Below are 22,294 nucleotides of genomic sequence, written 5' to 3' on the forward strand. Positions count from 1 at the left end.
AAGTATGGCAATGAACCAGCCTTTCCAAAATAGCCACACCTAATATATTTACTGTCCCTGCAAATAATGAGTGTTTGTGTGGGGAGAGAAAAATAGTACAAAATGGCTGCCACAAAAACAGGGTGCACAGTCGAGTGCATTTAGATCCTGAGATAAAAGGTGCTTTATAATTGCAATCTGTTACAATGATCAGTCCTGTATACTATATTGACATGCTAATGATATTTATTCTCTGCTAATGTCACAAAATGTATTATGTAGTAATCACTATGCTAATGGTGTATTCGTGTGGGGGTAGAGCACATAGATCTTACGATCTCCGCTACACAAGCACTTAACAAAGGTAGTTGTATTGATCAACAGACAAAACAACACACTAAGTGAAAGGTAGAGATGCACATTACCGACAGATATATTTATTTTCTGTCCAGTCATGGAGTTGCAGCCCTGATCCTTCATTCAATATGTACTTTAGTGTACCTTCTTTCTATGTAGGCAAGCAATACTGGAGTCTCCAAGACAAGTTGTTTCGTTTACCAACAGTGTGTCATGATATTTTTGTTTTTGTATCATCTTATCTTGCTTTATTATTATTATTATTATTATTTTTAAAATCTGTTAAGATTTGTATTTTCCTATCCACTAAAAAATATTCCGTAAAATATGCCATTTTCACATTGGCAAAGGGATCGGTGACTGTAAGGGAAGATTATGAATGCTCGAAGAAGTCTTAGAAAGGTGTTTATTTTCACTGAATGAGTGTCTAATGCCATTACAGTAACACGCAGAGCCTAAATCAATGAGTGAGAAATTTTAGTCATGTATAATCATCCTCACAAATCATCATTTCATTCAGTTCATTTCATTTTTATATTTTTATATATATATTTGAAATACAGTTTGCAGTTACTTATACATTGTAAATAGATCAGTTTATGATAATCTTTGAAATGGTTGGTCTCCCTCCACAATATAAAGGTAGGACATAATATTCAATATTTGTTTAAAAAACTCAAATGTTGATACTTACACAGTTATTTTCGATGTGTTTACAATTAAGCTTGCAATCGTCATGTCCTTCTATTAAAAGTAAAGCATCACTCAAACAAAATGTCAAGAAAATCAAACCAAACCTAATTGACAAAACATTTATAATAGGTACATTTTTCACTGACACAAATGGAGTGAGATGGAAACAGTTGCGATTCATATCTCGGAGAGGACTAAGGACCGACCACACTCCCATTGTGTATCTTTACTGGGTCTCTCAGGAGAGAAGAAACTGCAATAATCTGCAGAAACACACACACAAAATAAGATCACCTTTTTATGTGACAATAGGATTTCACTCTAAATTCAGAAGCACGCGTGCTATCACTTTTTGAATGAAAGCAAGATGAAATTGTCCTTGAAAACCCTTAATTATAATCAGCCAATCGTGCGACAGCCACCTATTTATTTTTTTCCACAGACCTATCAAACCGATTCTCCGTTAATGGAGGGACATCAAAGGGTTTTTAATAACCGAGGGATTCTGGATGCCCGGGTTGAGAGGGAGCCCGGGTTGTCTGCTCGGATGACTTGGCTTTTCTTCCAAGTGAGCTCTTTTTGCACGGGGAAGGGGGGGGGGGGCAGGAGAGAAGACGGTGTGTTTGGGTTGGGGGCTCACCACCCCCCCCTCTTCGTGCAAGTGGAACACGGCCAAACCCAGAACGGTTCTGGAGGCTACGATAACCATGGCTGCCGTATCGATTTGACGTCCCTCCTTCACGTAGGAGGAGAATGCGTACGGGAAGGCAGGAGGGGAGCCCCGACTAGTGCATGGGAACCCAGAACCGTGACAAATCGCCTCTTCGTTTGTCACGCCCGTTAGGAGCGACGGGGTCGCGTTAGGAGACACGGCTGTCTGGATGAGTGTGGAGAGATGGGAGGGTTAATGTGTGATGTGATTGACACTGAAAGTCGGGGATATCCTCATTTCCCTGACTCAAACTGAATTCCAGTTACGCGGGCATCCCAGTTAGTTTTTTTTCTTGTCCCATATGTTTCAATGAGCGAGACTGGAATCCTCTATTCAGTCTAATGCATGAAGCTTTTTTTTTTCTTAACAACCGAGCGACTGATTCTAAAACGTGCTTTTTATCATATTTGGAATTATAGTAATCAAATGGATTTTTAGGTAATCAGATTATCAGACTTGAGTGGGGATTGAGTGAGTTAATTTACTTATCCTGTACTAGAAATGGCAAAGGGAAATGCGCTGATCTTTCATCTGGTTTACTGAACCCATTGTGAACCACAGTCTGACCAGAGGTGTGTAATAGCAAGTGAGTGTGAGCGAAAGGCAACGGGAGGTGGGGGAGGAAGAGGGCAAGAACAAAAGGATTAACCCAGAGCTGAACGGGAGTGCTGGTGAGAACAGAATAAAAGTCTGGGAGCCATCCAGTTTTTATAAGGGGCTGGTAATTTATCACCGGCCCCTAAGCTATCACACTTAGCGCTTAGGTGCAGGGAAGCATCTCGGAACCAGTGCGAGAGAGGGAGAGAGCAGGAGAGTGAGAGAGAGGAAGGGACGGAGAGCAGGAGAGAGAGAGAGAGGAAGGGAGAGAGAGCAGGAGAGAGAGAGAGAGGAAGGGAGGGAGGGAGAGCGAGCGAGCGAGGCAGAGGAGAAGGGGGAGGGATTGTTGCTGCGTTTGTCTCTGCTGTCATTCGGCTGCTGCGCGACTCAGCGGCAGGAGGGTCTGCCGACGCAAGAGGAGAAGTGGAGAGAGAGAGAGAGCAGGAGGGAGGGAGCGAGAGGGGGAGAGAGACTGACCAGCAGTGAGGCAGCTGCAGCCTCAACAGCAGCAGCTCCAGAGAAAGGGAGACAGGAGCAGGATTTTCACACCCAGATACACGGATTACCACTGCCTGGGAGGACTTCTCCTTTTAAAAATCCAACCTTAGCGCTTCTCCCGGCCGTAGTCTATCGGGAAGGCTACGTGTGTGAGCGACAGCGAGACAGAGGGAGGGCGAGAGAGACAGAGAGGGACCGGAGGAGAGGGAATCGGTACCGGGTTGGATTTCTTGCTTGCTTTCTCATCCGTCTCTCTGCCTCATGTCTCTGAATGGTTTCACGCAGGAGGGGTGCTTGGGGCTAGTGTGAAGGGCAGAGGAGTAGATCTCGACAGCGACCGGGAGGCCAGCGACGTCCAGGGCCAGGGCGACGGGAACATGGCCGCCAAGAGGGGCAAGTCGGGAGTCCCCCAGGCTCCCCGCGGCGAGCTGCGGGTGTTCCGGGCCGGGGCCCCCGAGGGCCGCCTGCTGGCCCCCTCCGGCCTGCGCAAGCAGAAGTCCCTCACCAACCTGTGCGTTCTGACCGACGCAGAGAAGAAGCTGCACCTCTACGAGCCCAAGTGGTGCGACGACACGGCCAAGCCGGCCGGCGGGGGCTGCCTGAAGGCCAAGGCCAAGGAGGGCTCCGCACCGCTGTCCCGGAACCTCTCCAAATCGGAGCACTCGTTGTTCCAGGGGAAGGCCAAGCCCTTCAGCCCGCTGACGGCCCCCTCCGGGCTGGGCAAGCCCAGCCGCATCCCCCGGGGCCCCTACGCCGAGGTGAAGCCCCTGAGCAAGGCCCCCGACGCGGCCGACGACAGCAAGTCGGACGACGAGATCCTCTCCAGCAAGGCCAAGCAGGCTCAGGAGAAGAAGAAGCTGGCGGAAAGTTCCGGGGCGGCTCCGCAGGGCGGCGGGAAGGGGGACAAGGGGGAGAAGGGGACCGAGGAAGGGGACAAGACCTTCCTGAAGGTGGACCCAGAGCTGGTGGTCACGGTGCTGGGGGACCTGGAGCAGCTGCTGTTCAGCCAGATTTTGGGTGAGTAAACAGGGGCAGGAGGGGAGTGCATGCGCCCTGGCTGTCTCATCGCTCGCTCCGGCAGCAGAGCCATCGCCACTACCCTGCCGCTCCCTCGCTCGGCGTCACAGACCCGCATTCCTCCTTCTGCGGAGATAATCCCATTCATTAAAAAAACATCGCCTGCTTTCACCGCATCCCGCTGCTGGTTCCCGCGCATGTGAGCATGATGTGAGCCGGAGCTGCTTCTGACAGGCTGTCAGTGCATGCGCTTCTGCAGGAGGGAGCGGGAGAGGGGGAGAGAGGGGGAGAGAGAGCCCGGGAGAGAGAGAGGGAGAGAGAGGGAGAGGGAGCGGGAGAGAGAGGGGGAGGAGGTGTCGGTTGGGGGGGGGGTCTGGCATTGTTTCCGCGGTACCTGCACCCCAGGCTGACACACTGACACAGAGTCTGAAGCCTGCCGTCTACCGCCGTGCGTGTGAGCGCCGTACGGGCCTCGGCCCCCGGCCCCAGGGTCCGTCATTCGCCGCGGTGACGGGTTGCCCGTGTCCCGTGTTTGTGCTCCGTGTATATCCGTGACATTTACCCAGGGTGCCGTCCCCTCTGTTCCGCTCAATATGCCAGCCGGCCCTTTTGACATCCGGAAATAGGAGCCCCTGAAATAAACCGGGGCATATTGAGCGGGTCTCAGCGCCCAGCGAGCGGCGTACTTAGCCCCCGGTCGGTCCCTGTTCATCTACGGCCGCTGGCAGATGGCGCCTCACCCCCGCACCCCTTCCCCTGACACCGAGGCGGGGGTGGAGAATGCAGGCAGGATGAGATCTGAAGGGAAGGGAGGGAGCAGGTACCTGACGGCACCGGTAGACCGTTTGTTTACATTCTGCAGTGCGGGGGATGGACGGACAGCTCTCACTCGCTTTCTATGTGGAACCAAGCGCTCGCGCGGAAACGCTGCTTAATAAAAGATGCACAGACAGGTGTACACAGACGGGCGCATCTTTATCTGTCTTTCCTCGACGGGGAGCGCTTCAGCGAGGCCCGTAACCGTCACGGCGAGATGCTTTTCCCGCCGTCTCCGCTGAAGCTGAGTGCCCCCCCAGCGCGGCCGCGGCCTTTCCACACTCGCTCCCGGCCTTGTTTATTTCACATCCTGGCCCTCATTATCTCTGCCGTACGCCTTATCTATCCAGGCTTGGCCTGAGGGGAAGCGGCCATTTTCTCAATAACCTCAGTTTTAATGCTATTCTGAATGTACAGCTTGCGTGCCCGTTTGACTCCCTTTACCGTCGAATACAACTATAGTGTTCAAAATTATTGTTATTAGTCAGCCGTGAAGTGAGTCAGTCGGATACCATTTTTGTTCTGTGTTTAGTCGGAACTGCATTTGCAATATGGTGAAGGGTTTTGGTGAATCATATTGGAGTGAAGTTTCAGTGTCTTGTTAAATAGCTGATGCCTGGACTAGTAATGTTGACTCAGTGACACACAACAGCCAGTTTAGTATTCGTGTATGTCTGTATGGATAGACTGGTAGGTTGTGACTCGAAAAAAGATTAGGATCAAAATGGACTGGAAGTGGCCGATAAGAATGAAAAGCTGAAGGTGAAAAGCTGACCTTTGTGAATGTGATCTGCCAGATCCCCCGGAAACAGCGTCAGAGCTAGAGGTTAATTGCCATAACAGTTCTCTTTGCTGTGCATGTCCTCAATTTGTTTTAACCCGGTCCCAGAATGGGAGTCGTAAAGACCACGGAAGCATAAAGACAATGAAGGAACGTCACGGCGTGAATGATAATTTTTATCCCATTAGTTCTTGAAATGCCAATATTTGGACTGTTAGTGTGACAGCTGCTTGTGACTCTGTTTCAGTGGAAGGACTCAGGGACACCGAGAAGCTCTGAAAGTCGGTCACTGCTCTTTTGTTTTCCTTGCTGGAGCGGCCATTTCGCCACTCGAGCGGGGACCGAAGGCTCAAAGCCAGCAGAGTTATTAAAGTGCTTCAAGTGTGTGTTTGACCCAGGTCTGAACTGCAGCAGGGCCAGGATGTGTCTTGCCGCTCTAAGCACTAGACACTCTGGCTGTTTTTGTGCTAGTGCTACGGTGTGTCACCATGCACTGCAAAAATACATCTTATTTCTTTGACTTTTTTCTGCAAAATAAGAAAAAAATATTGCCAATGGCGTGAGACAGTTTTGACTCCTTTCAAGATTTGCCAATGGGGTAAGAAAATTGCACTTGTCAAGCAGACAGTAACTTAAAACACACTACTATTTTCAAAAAATAAGATCTTAAGTCTCATTGCAAGACTAAAAACGCTTGTTAAGCCAGACATTTTTTGCAGTGTGCTGGTACTCCCTACCCACTGCCTCTGCCCTCTGTGCCCAGGGCTCCGGCACCCTGAGTGGGATCACTCACCCGCCCCACCCCCCCTCTCTTTCCTCCCCCTGCCATCCCGCCGCACGTCTCCCCCTGACCCAGGAGTGCCACTCCGCCGACATCGCCTCCGTGGCCCGCTCCCCGCGCTCTACGTGTCCCTCGTACAGAGGAACAGGAAATACTGTCATATCAGCGCGGCCGCTAAAGTCCTTCCTGTCCACTCGGGGCTCGGAAAAACAATGAATTTCCTCAATGAGCAACGCACAGAAATGTTACGAAAACACCTTTGTGGGCACCAAAGGAAGCCGTTGTTTTTAATGTCCAAAAAGGTCCCCCTGTATTAACGGGTTGTTTTGATCTTTAGACCGAAAAGGTCCCGGAGTACTGTTGGCTAAACGATTGTAAAACTTTATTTTGTTTTATTGTAAAAAGTCAGTGACTGAAACAATTCTAATACCGATAAAAGTAGGTTTGGCTTCCTTTTCCCCTGCCTGGCTAGGGCAGAGCCTGTAACACCCTTTCCTTCTGTGTGCTGGGTTATAGAGCCCAGCGAGGGGCAACAAGGGGGTTCTCCTGCCCTTTGTGTCCATTCTGCTGACCTTTATTTAATATCACGCTAAGATTGTTGTCTGTCCACCCTGCTGGAAAAAAAACAGCTCAAGCTAGGTTTTGAAATAGCTAGTAACTGGTCGACCAGTTTAGACCAACTCCCAACTCGACATGGTTTTGCTGGTTGACCAGTTCAGTCCAGCTCCCAGCTCGACATGGTTTGAGCAGCTCTAGCTATATGTAAACAGTTAAAGTTACCAGCACTTGCTGGTTGACCAGCTCATACCCAGCTAGACCAGCTTATGACATTGCTGGATTCTACAGGGTTTTTTCTGCTGACCTTAATTTAATATCATGCTGAGATTGTTGTTCATCTCGTGTAATGCCAATCGAACTGGGCTCAGTAATTCAGTTTACAGGTTTTATACCCAAGTGGGGTGCTGCTGTTGTGCAGTTGAGTAAGACACTTAACCTGAATTGTTTCACCAAGTATCCGGCGGTCTAAGTGGATTGCGGATTGTATTTCTAAATGTAAGCAGTGTCACTCGGGTAAAGAGCATCTGCTAAATGCATAATGTAGTGCCCTGCTATAAAAAAAACAGCTCAAGCTAGGGTTTGAAACAGCTGGTAGCTGGTTAACCAGTTCAGACCGGCTCCATACTCAACATGGTTTGACCAGCTCAAGCTCTATGTTTTGAAGCAGCTGGTAGCTGGTAATTTCATAGCTGGATTTAACACCAGGTTGCTACAACCTGACTGCCGGACTGCTTTACCCCGGTCCTGACTGCCGGACTGCTTTACCCCAGTCCTGGTTGACCTTCAGAGTTCCTTGGACCAGCGACCAACCCGCTCCTCGACCACTGTCAGCAAGTCCTACCTCTGATGTCATGAGGCTATTTAATGTCCGTCAGATCCATTCATCGCAGATCCATTCATCGCGTCTCTTGCCCTGTTTGAAAAGCGTCTCTGGTTCACATTACATGGCATGTTATCCATTCAAGCAGGAAATGGGTTTGGAAATGCTATTTCCTCCAAAATGATCTGTCGTTTTCCCAATTTGAAGGACTGCTTTCTGTGTACATGAGATGACTGTGGCTGTTAGGCGCTGGCCTGATGCTGGAGTTTCGGAAAGGTTAACCTATCAGCAGCCAGCTGCGCTGGTGCCGGCTGCTTCCCTCCCCCTCTCTATAATTGCATCGGTGCGCCCAAATTGTTCTGGCTGATCAGCTCTCACACACACACACACACACACACCGCCCCTCACAGTGTCCAGACGCACAGCAGTTGGCCTGAGAAGCGGTGTTCATCATGAGAATGCGTCTTTGCGTTTGTGTGTGTGAGCACATGCAGCGATGCGTGTCCGTAATTTTGTTTGCGCATCCAGAAAGACGAGCGCTCTTATGTTATGTAAACAAACAAAGCTTGAGGACAGGCTAAAAGCAATGGTCTGGTGAACAATAGATCTTTTTTTGCAGTAAAGGCATGAGGGTGGTGTTTTTGTGATGCTAGTCTGCACTGCACACTTCCGACTGCGGTCTTCTGACAATGAAATGTGAATATCTTTCTTTACTGTTTACTGTTTCACGGCCAGCCACCGTGTAATACAATTACCCATCGCGGCTAATGTCTCCGCTTCTGCATGGAATGCTAATGCAGTCTGTCTCTCAATTTCATTTTGCACAGTACTCCTCCGAGGTGTGGCAGAGGGAGGGCCCAGAGCATTACTGCACTGTCCCTCAACAGAACCCGCTGAGTCTCTATGCAAATTGGGAATATGTCATTAAAAACATAGGAGAAAATGCCATCATATTAGATGTGAATCTTCTTGGGAGAGTTGTGGCCTTTTAGCCCGCTTCGCGAACGCGTTTAGAAAAAAGGGTGCAAATTGAGCTCCGCTTCATCGCAAAGGAATAGAGGCTCCGCTAAAATAGAAACGTGTTTACAAGTCATCGTTGAATAGGTCGCAGGAGAAACCGCGGTGCGTACTTTCTGAGTACTTCAGCAGAAAAGGCTGGCCTGGGCACGTATATTTAGCCCTTGCTTGTCAATTACAGTGGACGTGTCTGCTGGTTTGGATCAGTGCTCCAGTGTTGCTTCTGGTGGTGGTTTTGTCCAAGAGCACAAGAGGCTGTTCTCAAGGTTGTAACGGCTCTGTGGTGATCTTGGTTTTTTCCCCTGGGAAACCGCCTCTGCACCACGTCGTCTGTAGTCTCCAGCCCTTCAGTGAATATTGCTGAGCACTGCTTTCCCTGTCTGCCGTATCAAATGGGATGTGCAGTCCATCTTAGATGCATGCGTTTAAATAAAAAAAATTTAAGTGAGCCCGCTTTATAAAAGAGGTCGGTGCTGCACGACCAGGAGTCCAAGATACGTAAAGAAGGATCTTTACCCGGGATGCTTCACTGGGTCCCGAAATGGCTGGAGCACACACACCTCAGAAACATAACAGAAACACAACTCGCTCATAATGGAAACAAACAAATTCCACTTCCGCTTATTTAAAGTGAATCAGAGTGAGGGTCCTTTTTTTTGCATGTCTTTGTGTTGGTCTGGAGATGAAAATAGGCTGAGAGTTTCCAGTGTTCATTTGGCCAAACATTTTAGGTTTTGGAAAAAGGAGAATATGCGTTTCCACCCTGGAGGAAAAGGCCCAGATTGCTTTCTGGTTCCCGGGCGATATGGATTCGGGGGCTAAGATGGCCGCCACTTCCACCATAGCAGGTGGATGCTTGGGGGCAGGAAAACGGGGAGAAGCTAAACAGTGAAGTCCAAAGGTTATATAAGCTGGAGTTTAATCTTCCTGGGGGCTTGACTTTCCTAATTATGCCTTCAGCCCCCCACCCCCCACCTTCGTGTTCCTTTTGTTGTCGTTTCCTTAGAAGTGGGGACTCATACTGACCAGACAGGAGAATCAATGTTCTGATTTATAGATGTCAAGGGGGCAGCAGCTATGGACACCAGAATGGCTGGGAGGGAATTTTGGGGAGGGGTTGGGATGGGAAGTGGAGGGGGTGTAGTTGAAGACTGACCAGGGGTTTTAGTTGTATATCACCCAGGGGATGTCCCGCCATGACCTGACCTCTGAGGCCGCATTCATAGATTGCTCATAAAATAATGGCTTGGCTCATTAACTGGTCTGGACACTGCATCTAAAAGTGCACCTTCAAGAAACGACCAACTCGCCATCACTTACGATGCTTTTCCTGTGGGTGTGTTTAGCCAGCCTTGTGTGTTTTCCTATTTGGTGTTGAGTCCCCTACTGAAAACAAAAGGTTAACCAGCTACCAGCTCAGACAAGCTACCAGCACTAGCTGGTTGGCCAGCTCATACCCAGCTGGACCAGCTTCTTGACCAGCTTGGCCATGCAGGTTGACCAGCTCATACCCAGGCCAGCTAACTTTTCAAGCTGGTCAAGCATTACTTTTACAGGTGGGTCTCCTTGGTGGAATAGACTTCAATATCGAATGCACGAGTGCGTTAATCTACGTAGATAATCTGCACAATGCAGCAGCTTCCCGCCTATGTGGTCCAAGAAGGACATTCACCTGATCGGGGCATGAACTGTCACAGTATGTCCCACCGCATCCCCTCATTGGTCGTCGAGTCAGCTCTGTGAATGAATTCCCCTCCACCTTGTGAATTCCCCTCCACCTTGTGCTCTGGCCTCGAGTTCTCCCTGTGGCACGGTCTCTGCCCACGAGCACGTTAGCGCAGTCAGGGTGAGACCGTATGGGCGATGGGCGTAGAGTTATCCGCTATGCCTCTCTCCACACAAGCTCCATTGTGCTGGCAGACATTCCAGCCCGACGAGCCTCGTTTTCGGCTTCACAGCTGTCGGGAGCTATGCTTGTGAGAGACCGTCACATGGTATGAGGTCAAAGCGTTCAAAGGGGACTTTATGGAACAGACACATATTTATTAAGAGGTTCAGAAACCTTGGATTCCCGTGCCAGCCAGCACTAATGGGAGCAAAGCGGAGCTCCTCGAGGCAGCTGAATGCTCTACTGTACTTGCAGATGAATGTGGTTAGCGAGGGTGGCAACGTACGTCTGTTTGTGGGATGTATGGGTGATGCCTATCTGTCCTCATAGTGGAGCTTAGGGAGGTATGATGGGGTGGGGCCTCAAAATGGGGTTTTGGGAGATTCCACTCCAGGATACAGTCCCTAATTCTGATAATTAGTATAACGACATGTTGGGTAATACATATAATGGACTGCTCTTCATCTGGCCATCTCCTGACCTACATGTGCACACAGTCTGAAGCGCAGAGCACATCCTCTGCCTGGTCCTACTCAATGCGTTTGCTAATGAGTCAGTGTGACAGTGTGTGTGTGTGTGTGTGTGTGTGTGTGTGTGTGTGTGTGTGCGTGTTTGTGTGTGTGCCTGGGTTTGTGACTGTGTGTGTGGATGAGTATGTCCGTGTGTGTGAGTATATGTGTGTAACCGTGCATGTGTATGTGTATGTGTGTGTGTGTGTGTGTGTGCATGTTGATACTTGGCAGATACGCCACAACATTTGTTCTCCTCCCATTTTCATTTGCTTGCTCCCTTTCTCACAAACACACTTGAGGAATGTTTGTTTGCCTGCTTTGTTTGCCTGTGTTTCTGGTCTGTTTATGGTTGACTGGATAGGTCTTGTGTACCTCCCTTTGGCCCATATTGCAGAAAGATCATCTTCCCACCTAGAGTATGTTGTGCCGACTTAACCCTAAGAAAGGGCAGATTGACTCTGTGTCTGTCCTTCAGAATGTTTAAATGCAGGTCACTTAAAGGTCTTGTGCTTATCAGTGGATCAGTCTTTTTTAAGCATCATTGGGACTTGGGCAAATGAAGGGCATTTACAGATTTGTTTTTATAGGGAACATTTACATAAATTATGTATGGTCTTAAAGGATAGGTTCTGTATTTCTGAACCCAGGCCTTATTTTTCAAGCAGTCTGGACCCCAAAAGAAAAAGGCTATATTTGGACAATTTTAGCAGCCTTCTAAAATCATGATAAACATATTTTTTGACAACAGGAAGCTCATAGTGTATGCATATGTCTTGCTATGTTCTCCTGAAGAAATGGTCACGAACAGAGAATTGTATGAAAGGTTGTGGGCCTGGACGCCATTTTCCCACATTCTCCACTGTCTTCTGACCCCAAGCTACTCAGCCACTGGTTGTAAGAATGTAATGTACTTAGGAATGTAATATGCACTCACATCAAGGGCTGATCGCAGCAGAGTATAACTAAAAATCAAAATATATTTATGGTCTGAAAATCATTATTTCCAGGTTTTCTTTCGTTTTGTTTTTTACATGGAAAATTAAAAATTCTCCAGATGAGTACAGAGGTGACTTTTAATAAAATATGTAGAATGTAAAAAATGAAAAAAAAAAAATTTAAACACAGATACACACGCATACACACACACACACACGCACACACACACACACACTGACATATGACCGCAAGCTTTTAAATGTTTAGTGCCACCACTTCAGCGGGAAATAAATATCTTGTTGAAAGGTTTTTGGAAAAATGAGTCGGAGCCTTTGCCTCGTTTGTACCGCAGACGGGTTTACGTTCAGAATTCTTCAAATGCTGCGTGTCGTTTTGATTACCCGCTTTATTGAATCATAACAACTGTGACAGGCTGCCAGGGTCACATTGTGAGTCTCATTAGTATGAAACTTTAATGTTAATCCCAACGCGCTCCTTTATAATGCGATCACTTTACAGGGAAATGGCTCAACAGGTGCAGCGTGTTTCATGCTAGTATACTGTTCAGAACATCACTGTTGCTTTTTCGAATGATGAAACCGGGGCTCTTGTATTGCGCTGGTAGGGGGCAGCCATTCTGGCTCTTGCTGTGGCGCTGGTTATGGACTCAGAGCATATGTGACCCCCACCCCCGAAAATGCGCCGTGGTCACATAGCATCAGGCCTCTGTAGGGGGGGAGGCCTGCTTGGCGTCAGGGTGACCGTTTGGGTTTGATGGAGATCCAAGGTGACATCACATGGGCGAGAGACCTTTTCTGTCCTCAACAAGTTCACTCTCTCTCTCCTGGACCCAAAACACAAAAACATGGACCGACCCAAAACAACAGCACTAATTTCACTGGTCCCTTGAGAAGCTTCTCCCCCTCCAATATTTTAATTGCACGCTGACTCTTCCATTGCCGTTACCCCCCAGAAATCCAGCATTTGCTTCAGGGATGCAGTCTAGCACCATAACTTGCTGGTTTTTTAAGTCTATTATTTTCCCTTAATGACCCATGATTGGACACAGAAATGGACCGTGAAAGTTCAGGCGTCAGCCGTGATGTTTCAACGGGGTCTTCCCTTTATAGTCGCTCTGAACCTCTGATCACCCTATAGGACGCATTCCAAAAGTGATCAAATCACTGAAGAATTTTTGGGTTTTTGCCCCATTTACTTGAGTTGTCCATTTCCCTCTAGAAAACGTAGTTTGAACACTTTGGGACTGCGTTTATGAAAAAGAATATTACAGCAATAGGGCTTTAACAAATACATGTGGTTATTTGTTTGCCAGCCTGTGAAACACAATGTGGTAACCACACCATAATTGCGACAGGCGAATGTTGGGTTGAGAGTTGGATTAACGCTAGCCAGAGCCTCTGGAATAGCTGCTTAGCATCCTGTAACTGTGCATGCAGCTGTGCTAGTCGACTAATCATGTCCATACTTTCAAGTAAAACAAAAAAAACAAAAATGTTTTTGTTGAGGAAACTGGGCTTTATTGAATAATGTGAATAAAATTTTCCCATAGTTGACACAATAATTGTGAGAATATGCCCTGAATGCCTCATCGCTGATGAAGGTTCCCCCCCTCAGTGGTGTCTCAATTCAGGCAGCGGGTGGGTCTACCTCCTGGGGCCTAGTCCTCTGTGTTTCCACTGACCTCATTCTGATTTCATTTCATTGGATACGTCTCCTCCACTCAAAGGGATGGTTTTCCCTGCAAACCAGAACTTGTGCAACTCGTGCAAGTTCTTCCATGTTAATGGAGGTAAGACGGTGTATCCAGAGGAAATCACTTCTTATCCCGGGAACTTCACTGTGTATTTATTTAGATGGAGTTATGGGTCCTTGTCAAAGCTGGTTTTCACTGTTGCTTTATCGCAGCAGGCTAAATGCACACGATTGTGTCCTTGACCGTGCAGGTCAAACGACTCCAAGCAGATTGTTGACAAATCACTGTAATATCTTACTCGGTGGAATCTCTTCCAGCTTATTTTGGAAGTAAATGACTGGCTTCGGAAGGCTAAAGGCTTGTTCTGAAGTTGTCCCTCCTCCCTCTCCCATCCATCTGCTCTGGCGTTCTGGCAAATCCATGGAGACAACAGAAACGGCCGCTGGCCACATAAAAGTCACACAACAAGGGTGGAGTCGCGCTTGAGGTCAGCACTCGACAGGCGGTGCTGTTCCACGGTACGGCGTCCTACTGGATGGCCTGGACAGTCAAGCCATCGTGCCCAGAGGCACGCTGGTAATGAACCGCTATCCCCGCTTGGAGTAAGGCTCCACACTTATTCTTATTCTTTTGGTAAATGAGAAATGAAACAAAATGCCAATGAGGTGAGAGTTTGGCTCATTTCAAGATTCACCATTGGGGTGAGGAAATGTCACTGGTCAAGCAAGCTTAAACAACTTAAAACAAGCTAATAGTTTTTTTCTGAAGTATTAAATAATAAGATCTGAGAGGTACAATAGGTCATTTCAGACTTCAAACGGTCAACAGAGGAATTGTAGCAACAAGCACCCTCAAACCACAACACTGTTTATCCCTCCCCCTTCTCTGTGAACGTGCTGAAGTTGAAACCCCCCCCGCACCATTGGCTGTGGCAATTAGAAACAATTTTCAACCAATGAGCTTGAATTATTGTACAGTTATACAATGCTTTGGTACAGAGTCAGGCCGTCAACTGTATATTTTGAAACCCGAATTTAAGGACTATAAACACAAGCAGAGGGTGAGTCAACACGTCAGTGAGCCTTTTTCAATGATAGGAAGGGATTTACAATGGTCTTGTGACAATGTTTTAACACACAAATCTTACCTATTGTACCTTTAAGTCTCGTTACAAGACTAAAACCGCTTGTTAAGAGAAATTTTTTCGGCGCTGCAGCTCCAGGCTAGCGCTAGCTCTGCTGGGATTAGGCTCGTAAACGGGCCTGTGTGGAGGGGCGGGGGGGGGCTCCCTCGGCCTTGGCGGGACTCCAGCGGTTTGTCACGGGCGCAGCTGCGGCCGCGTGGGGTTTTCGCAGCTGCACAGGGCCGTGTAACCTCCGGTCATCCGGGCCACCGTCCCAGCACAACGCCTCGAGGTCCACTAGCAAGGCAAAAACACTCTTCACCGCCCTTTAAGGGTCCCCCTTCTCTTTTTTGGTCAATTTTTTTTGTTTCGTTTTTTCTTACAGACCTCAAGGCTAAAGGTACATACAGCCTGTAGCCTAGTGGCTAAGGTACATGACTGGGGCCGGAAGGTTGGTGGTTCAAGCCCCGGTGTTGCCACGATAAGATCTGTGCAGCTGTTGGGCCCTTAACCCCGCATTGCTCCTGGGGGGATTGTCCCCTGCTTAGTCTAATCAACTGTAAGTCGCTTTGGATAAAAGCCTCAGCTAAATTATTATCTATACTTCAATATATTTTCCCAGGGTCTGTTTGACTGCTGAAGGACTGACGACGGTCCCCAGACTCACGGCTGCACTGCTCAGCCCACGGTTTAAGGGTTTGGATGGACCCTTTCCTGCATTCGATTCTCCGCTTTCTTTTCTTCCCCCCACATTCTGAGATTTTTCTCTCTCTCTCTCTCTCTCTCGCTCTCTCCAAGACTTGGATAACAAATCTATTGCATCATGGGAAGCGTTCCTTCAGGCAGCTTCCTCAGCTGTTCTGTGCAGTTGTGGTATTTGCGTTGTTTTGGAGATGAACACGGACGTCTCCAAAATGGGGTGTTTTCTTAAGGAGTAATGGTGTGCTGATACGTGATGATAAAATGGTGGCATTAAAAAGCAGTAATAACAAATATTTGGCGATATTAAGGCCATTCATTCACGAATAAGACCCTTGAAAACTGATCATTTTCCTTCAAGGTCCTGGGAAGGACAATTATTTTTGCATTAATACTACTACATAATACTTACTGTTGTGTACAATGTTTGTCAGCAATAGTATTGTGTTACATTTTAAAAAGAGGATCATACTTTTAGAAAGAAGTAACAGCTTTTAGAGAACAAGATCATTTAGAAGGCCATTTAGACACCATTTCTAGTCCATGTTTATTATTCATAATTTCCAGTTGATGTGTACTATACAACTGCCATTTCTGTATCTATTAAAACGCAGCTGAAAACAACGCTCTCCTCGACAGTCTCTGAACTGAAGGAGAACTGGGCCTTCAGGAAACACATTAGCCATGAGGTAATAGCTCAGCAATGATCCGACACTCAGGGTTTGAGTGGGGGGTTGACTGAACTGAAGAGTTCGCTGGGCTAACTACTTAGCTCCAAGCATTTGTACTGCTGAGACGTGATGTGGAGAACGGGCTTTTGTGTTCCTGCAAATAGAATAAAGGGCATTCGACATCGCGAACCCTGCCTGTCTTAACAAGTGTCTCAGTCTTGTAATGACACTTCAAATCATCTTTTTTTCCTCTTGAGTAGGAAATATTAGCCTGCTAAGTTTTTTGCTTGACAAGTGAGCTTTTCTTACTCCAAATCTTTACATGAGTAAAGATGTCTTGCCTCATTGTCTATATATAGTCTAAATATGAGAGTAAAATAAGTGTTGTGGTTTTTCCCGTGTAGCTGCTCCCGTGTTATTTTGGCCTGAAGGGGGGCCTTTCGGTTCACGCTCCTCCTGCATGTTTTCATTTCCCCCCCGCTGTGATACGGCATGCTCAGGACCCCCCTGCTGAGGGAGGAGGGTGGGGTGGCGAAGCGGCAGATGTTGCCGAAAAACCGCTCGTGCGCTCCACTTCCTGTTTTCCCGACCGCTGAAGGTCGACGCCGAGCTTCCACCCCCCCCCCCCCCCCCCCGCAACATGAAAGAGCCGACAGGAAGCGGATCATTTTCTGAGTCAATGAATGAGACGACATTACGGTGGGACCGGGCGGGATGATGTCACCACACAGAAGCAGGTGGGCGGAGGTGGACCCGACACCTCAAGCGCTTTCCAGAATACCCCCGGTAACGTTTTCGCTTTGTCATCATTTCTGCACTGCAAAAAACCAAATGAGTCAGTCTACGTATCTTAGTCTTATTTTGAGACTTATTTCAAATTATTCTTATATCTCATTTCTTTGACTTTTTTGCTGAATGGAACAAAAACAATGCTAACGAGGTGTGAAAGTTTGACTCATGTCAAGATTTGCCAGCGGGGTGAGAAAATGTCCCTTGTTAAGCAAACAGAAAGTTAAAACAAGCTAATATTTTCTAATTGAGAGAAGAAGAAAAAAAGATCTTATAACACTTCTCAAGACAGCCATTTTTTCCAGTGTGTTTGCTTTATTTTGCTCTGGTGGCTTGAGAGAACAAACGAGATGGTTCAATGACAGCACTTTGGTTTGTTTTTGGATTGGCTCCGCTATCCGCACTGTGTGTTCTGCTGGAGTTAATGGAATCGCCTGCTTCCTGTTTGTTCGGGGCATATGGTGCACCATATGACGGTTCATTTTAAATGCACAGAGTTCAACTTCCTAACCGTGTGCATTCTCACTTGTATTGGCAGCAGACCTGGGTCGAGCATTTTTCTGTGCTCGGTTGATCTTGCCTGAGCCTACCAAGAGGACCAGAAGGCAAGGTTTGCGCTTTTTGAGAGTATTCCATTGGTTTCAATACACCAGACAAGCTCAGTAAAGTGTAGAAAATGATTTTGAATCTAAAACTATTATGGATTTGACCCCGGGTCTGATGATCAGCAGAGTCAGAGCAGATGTCCTCAGTCCTGGGACACTGCAAACAAACGGACAGCCACTAAGGACAGAAAATCTAGGTTGGGTATCCCCAGGGAACTCCTGATCGTGTTTCCATTAGATATTAGCCCTAGGCGTGTCTCTTAATGTTATATTTGAGAGAGAACCCCAGAAAGCTAGCAGCCCTGGCACTCCGTACTGTATACAGGCAGGCCTGCAGCATTGGCTGTCATTGTGAAAGGCCTCACACAAACCTTTAAGCGTGCTTTAGGCATAATGCTCCTCTATAAAGACCAGGCCTCACTTTTCCATCCAAGGTGACCTGTCTTGTCACCTTCACTTCCCAGATTGCTGGGAATGATGGGGATTCTTTGGCCTTCCTCTTAAAAAGACTTCCAGACTGTCTCCCGGAGACAATAACCCTTTTCTCTCCATCTCTCTCTCTCTCTCTTTTTCCATTATGTGTGCTATTCACAGGCTCTACTGTACTGTAGTGCATTACGGTCCCACTCTCTTTACCTCAATTACCCTGTGGGCGGAAGAGCATCGCTCTCTGCCTCTCTCACTCCCTCTCTCTCTTTCTCCGTCCCTCTCTATCTCTCTCTGTCTCTCTTTTCTCTTTCTCTCTCCCCCTCTCCATCCCTCTCTCTCCCTCTCTCTCTATCTCTCTCGGTCTCTCTCTTTCTCTTTCTCTCTCCCACCCTCTCCATCTCCCTCTCTCCCTCTCCCTCTCTTTGCAGTGCGGGGGCAGTGACTGAATCTCTCAATGCTCGGCCCCGTTGTGAAGGATCCAGGGTCTGCCTCTATCTTTCATGTGAATCAATGATAGGACCCAGATAATCATCTGAATGTGGAGGAAAATGATCCCCTCTTTGTTTTTAAAATGAGCAATATCGCCACACTGATAATTTTTCACTGTTGCGTTGCTCAATATGTGGAAACTGAAGTGAGTTTTGTTGCCGTGGATATATATATTTTTTTTAACTTAAAACGTTTATGCATAACCATACTGCAGCCCTTGTGGTAATTTATGTATAATTTACTGTCATTTAAAAAAAGAGAAGATGTTTCTGGTTATACTCTACCACCACAACAGACAGAAACCAAGTTTAGCCATTTCTGACTCATAATTTCTGAATCGGAATTCAACATTTTTTCTTCAAATCCTTGGTCTCTGTAGACCTTGAGTTTCTCTTGGGCACATGTGACAAAAGTCCCAGCACGCTGTGTTTTATTACTTGATGCCTCTTTCTGAAGCTGGGTGGGATCTGGGATCAGTGAGGAAAACTCCCCCTGACAAGCTGTCAGCGTCTTTTCATTGGGCCAAATCCCATTTCGTGGTTACCAGCGGACACAAGCTCACTCGCTACACGCGGCTAGCCTGCTTGCTAGGATCTCCATAATCTGAACGGTTATATCCCATCACTCATGATTGGACTTCTGGTAATCTGCCCTCTCACAATAGCGAGGCACGCTGTTTTAGTCTTGTAATGAGATAAAATAAATCTTAGATGTTGAGATGTATTTTTTGGCTTTTGTGCAATAGCGTGCCCTGCTGTAAAATCCAGCTATGACACCAGCTTGAAAATACCAGCTAAGAGATGTTTCAAAACATGCTTAAGCTTGAGTTTATCAAACCGTGTTGAGCATGGAGCTGGTCTTAACTGGTCAAACCTAGCTAGCAGCTGTTTTGAAAACCTAGCTTGAGTTGTTTTTCTCAGCAGGATATCATGAAGTTGGGTGCGTTCGCTGGAGCGGATAATTAGATGGCACGAGTCATGCGTAGCTGGGGTCTGGAGCTCATGAGCAGGCCAGTGGCCCGTAGGGGTGGGGGAGCTGGAGGGCGGAAGGTTCTGGAAGCACTGTGTTCAGAGCTGTGTGTGTGTGTGTGTGTGTGTGTGTGTGTGTGTGTGTGTGTGTGTGTGTGCCATCACGCCGTTAGACCTCCGCTGAGATCCCAGTCGTCTGGGCTAAAGCTGGCTTTGCGCCTCCTCATTCTTTTTTATACACTGCAAAAAAACTTCTAAATACATCAGTCTTGACTAGTATCTTAGTCTTGTATTTAGATCTATTCCTTTTTTGTGAGACAAAAAAAGAGTGGCAATGAGGTGTGAAAGTTTCAATTGTCAAGCAAACGGTTACTTAAAACAAGTTAATATTTTCTATTTGAGAGAAAAAAAAAAAGATCTTAAGTCTTATTATTATTACTTTAGTCTTAAGACTAAAGACGCTTGTTAAGACAGACAGGGCAGTGCGCAGCTCTGTGTGTGAGTGTGCTCCCTCACTGAGATCCCAGTGGTGCATGCTAACGCCGCCTTTGCGTGCTGCCTTTAATTCTGAGTAAAAATGATTCACACGTGTTGGATCTGATGCCACTGCTGTTCCTCATAAAGGAAGCCGTAAATGTGACAGTGTTGCTGCGTTACATGGCACTGAGCGACGCCCAGCTCTGGGGCTTAGACGCCTGTGAATGTCCTTTCGGCTCCGCACCATTATTTATACATGAACTTCAGCGCTGCAAAACGCATTTTTTGTCTTATGTTTTGACAAATATTATTACTTTTTTGCTAAATAAGAAGAAAAAATATGGCCAACAAGATTTGCCAACTTGTCAAGGAAACCGTAACTAAAAAAAACAAGCTAATATTCTTTACTTGAGAGAGAGAGAGAGAAAAGAAAGATTTTAAATCATTATAAGACTATAACGCTTGTTAATATTTTTTGTGCAGTGAAGGACAGGAGTTCAGCTGCAAAGGGTTGCAACAACAACTCTGGACTCAAACTCTACAAACACAAACACAAAGCTTTAACCTCTGCCTTACTTCTCGGGTCTCTACAGAATTATGAATTCAACGGTTATGTCTATATTAATGTGAAATGCACACGTTGTCTGTGTGCTGTTGGCCTTTTGAGCCCCTGTGAGTATTCTCCGGTATTTGTTACTGTCACAGAGATCAGACGCTCCGACTCTTTGTCTCCAAATTTGTGTCAAGAGCGCCCCCCCCCCAAAAGAGCCCCCCAATTAGGATGGGGGCCAGAGCCGGGCTCAGCAGAACGAGAGCGCGCCGGATGAAGCTAGCGCAACTGCCTCTGAATAGGCTAATGAGCGCAGCAAATCGCTTGTCTGATGCGGTTAATTCCTTCATTCCTCCCAGTGGCGGCCGTGGCGGTATCCTCCCAGTTTAACCAGTCAGCGGTGATTCATCAGCCTCCTCTGGGGGCCGGGTGTGTGCGGAGGGGGGTACATTTGCATGGCTAATACCCTCGCCTTCCTCACAGCTGAGTCTGGAAGCTATGGGGGGGGGGGGGCAGCATTCTCACCTCCCACCTGTCTACCCCCTCTTCCTCCATCCCTCTTTCTCTCCCTCTCTCCCTCTCTCCCTCTCTCCCTCCCTCTCTCCCTCTCTCCCTCTCTCCCTCTCTCTCTCTCTCTCTCTCCCTCGCTCTTCCACCCACCCACCCAACAACCACCCAGCGTGAGACAAAGCCCACACAGGCCGTTCCTTAATTACCAAGCGAGCACCAAATCAATTTCCAACCCTTCGATTTGTCTGACATTATCCGCGTCCTTGGACGTGTGTGTGCGTGTGTGCGTGTGTGCGTGTGTGCGTGCGTGCGTGCGTGCTAAACCTGTGCAACTCCTGCCTTCATAGACTGAATGGCATATCCTGCCTTTATAGACTAAATGACATTTTAATCAAAAAACATTACTTAAACATCAGCTAAGTGCGTATGAGCAAGTGACATCCAGTAGCACCTGCACTACTAGAGGTGTACTGATTCCCTTATCCGTATAGATGCATTATGCTCTGGTTGTGCTGGAGTATTAGACTGATCCTTAATCGAATCAGGACTTTACTGTGAAATTTAGAAAATGGAACAAAATCTAAATTGTTCCTGTATGCATTTATCTTTGGCAAATCCATACCTGGGGCCTCATTTATCAACGTTGCGTATGCACAAAAGAACCAAACTGTCAGTAAGAAACTCGCTGAAATGAAAAACCCAAAAAAATCCACAACGTAGAGTTGCTGTAACTCCTACACTGTGTATGTCCTACAGATGTACTTACCATCAAGTTAACGTTAAGTACATCTGACAGTCTTGAGAGTTCGCACATCCATATGGAGTGAATCATGTAGGAATTGCAGCCCTTTAAAATTGTGTCACTGTCCGAATACTTACGGTCCTCACCGCATATCCCAAGTGTCCCTTTCATACATTTCTCGCACTTGGTCGGGACTTGATTCTCATCAGCCTACAGCGCCGTCTCAATCGCTAATTAATTTTGCGCTGAAGAATGTGCCCTTTTCGTTCCAGTTTATACTTTCTTGGCGGCGTCACGGAGGCCTGGCATGGGGGGTTTGAAGGAGAAGGGCGATGCGTGGCACTTCAGGAATGTGGGCGCTCCGTTTTAGCCGCTCGGACAGGCCTGAGCGGCTTAAGTGCGTGCGGTTGGGTAGAGCTCCTCTCCGTAGAGCGCAGTCTGGAGGTCTGCTCTCAGACGACTGTGCCCTCTAGTGTAGCGTGGCGGCAAGTATGGCTCTCCCGGGAGGGGCAGAACCGCGCGCGCAGGAAAACAGGGCTTTTCCCTCAACATATTCATCTTTATGA

The 22,294-nt window shown here is 47.4% G+C and overlaps 1 protein-coding gene across 4 annotated transcripts in view; it reads left to right on the forward strand.

The window, feature by feature from the left end:
* LOC133138225 (neuron navigator 1-like) overlaps window positions 1-22,294 on the forward strand; it is a 171,072-nt gene that overhangs the window by 43,512 nt on the left and 105,266 nt on the right. For 2 of the 4 annotated variants that reach the window (XM_061256807.1, XM_061256808.1), the window contains exon 5: window positions 3,122-3,853. The exons of the other annotated variants lie outside the window; for them this stretch is intronic. In XM_061256807.1, coding sequence (XP_061112791.1) covers window positions 3,122-3,853 — 732 coding nt within the window. The remainder of the gene's footprint in view (window positions 1-3,121; window positions 3,854-22,294) is intronic. 4 annotated transcript variants of the gene reach the window in all.

The sequence above is a fragment of the Conger conger genome, chromosome 10 (assembly GCF_963514075.1).
Source record: "Conger conger chromosome 10, fConCon1.1, whole genome shotgun sequence".
Taxonomy (NCBI): Eukaryota; Metazoa; Chordata; class Actinopteri; order Anguilliformes; family Congridae; genus Conger; species Conger conger.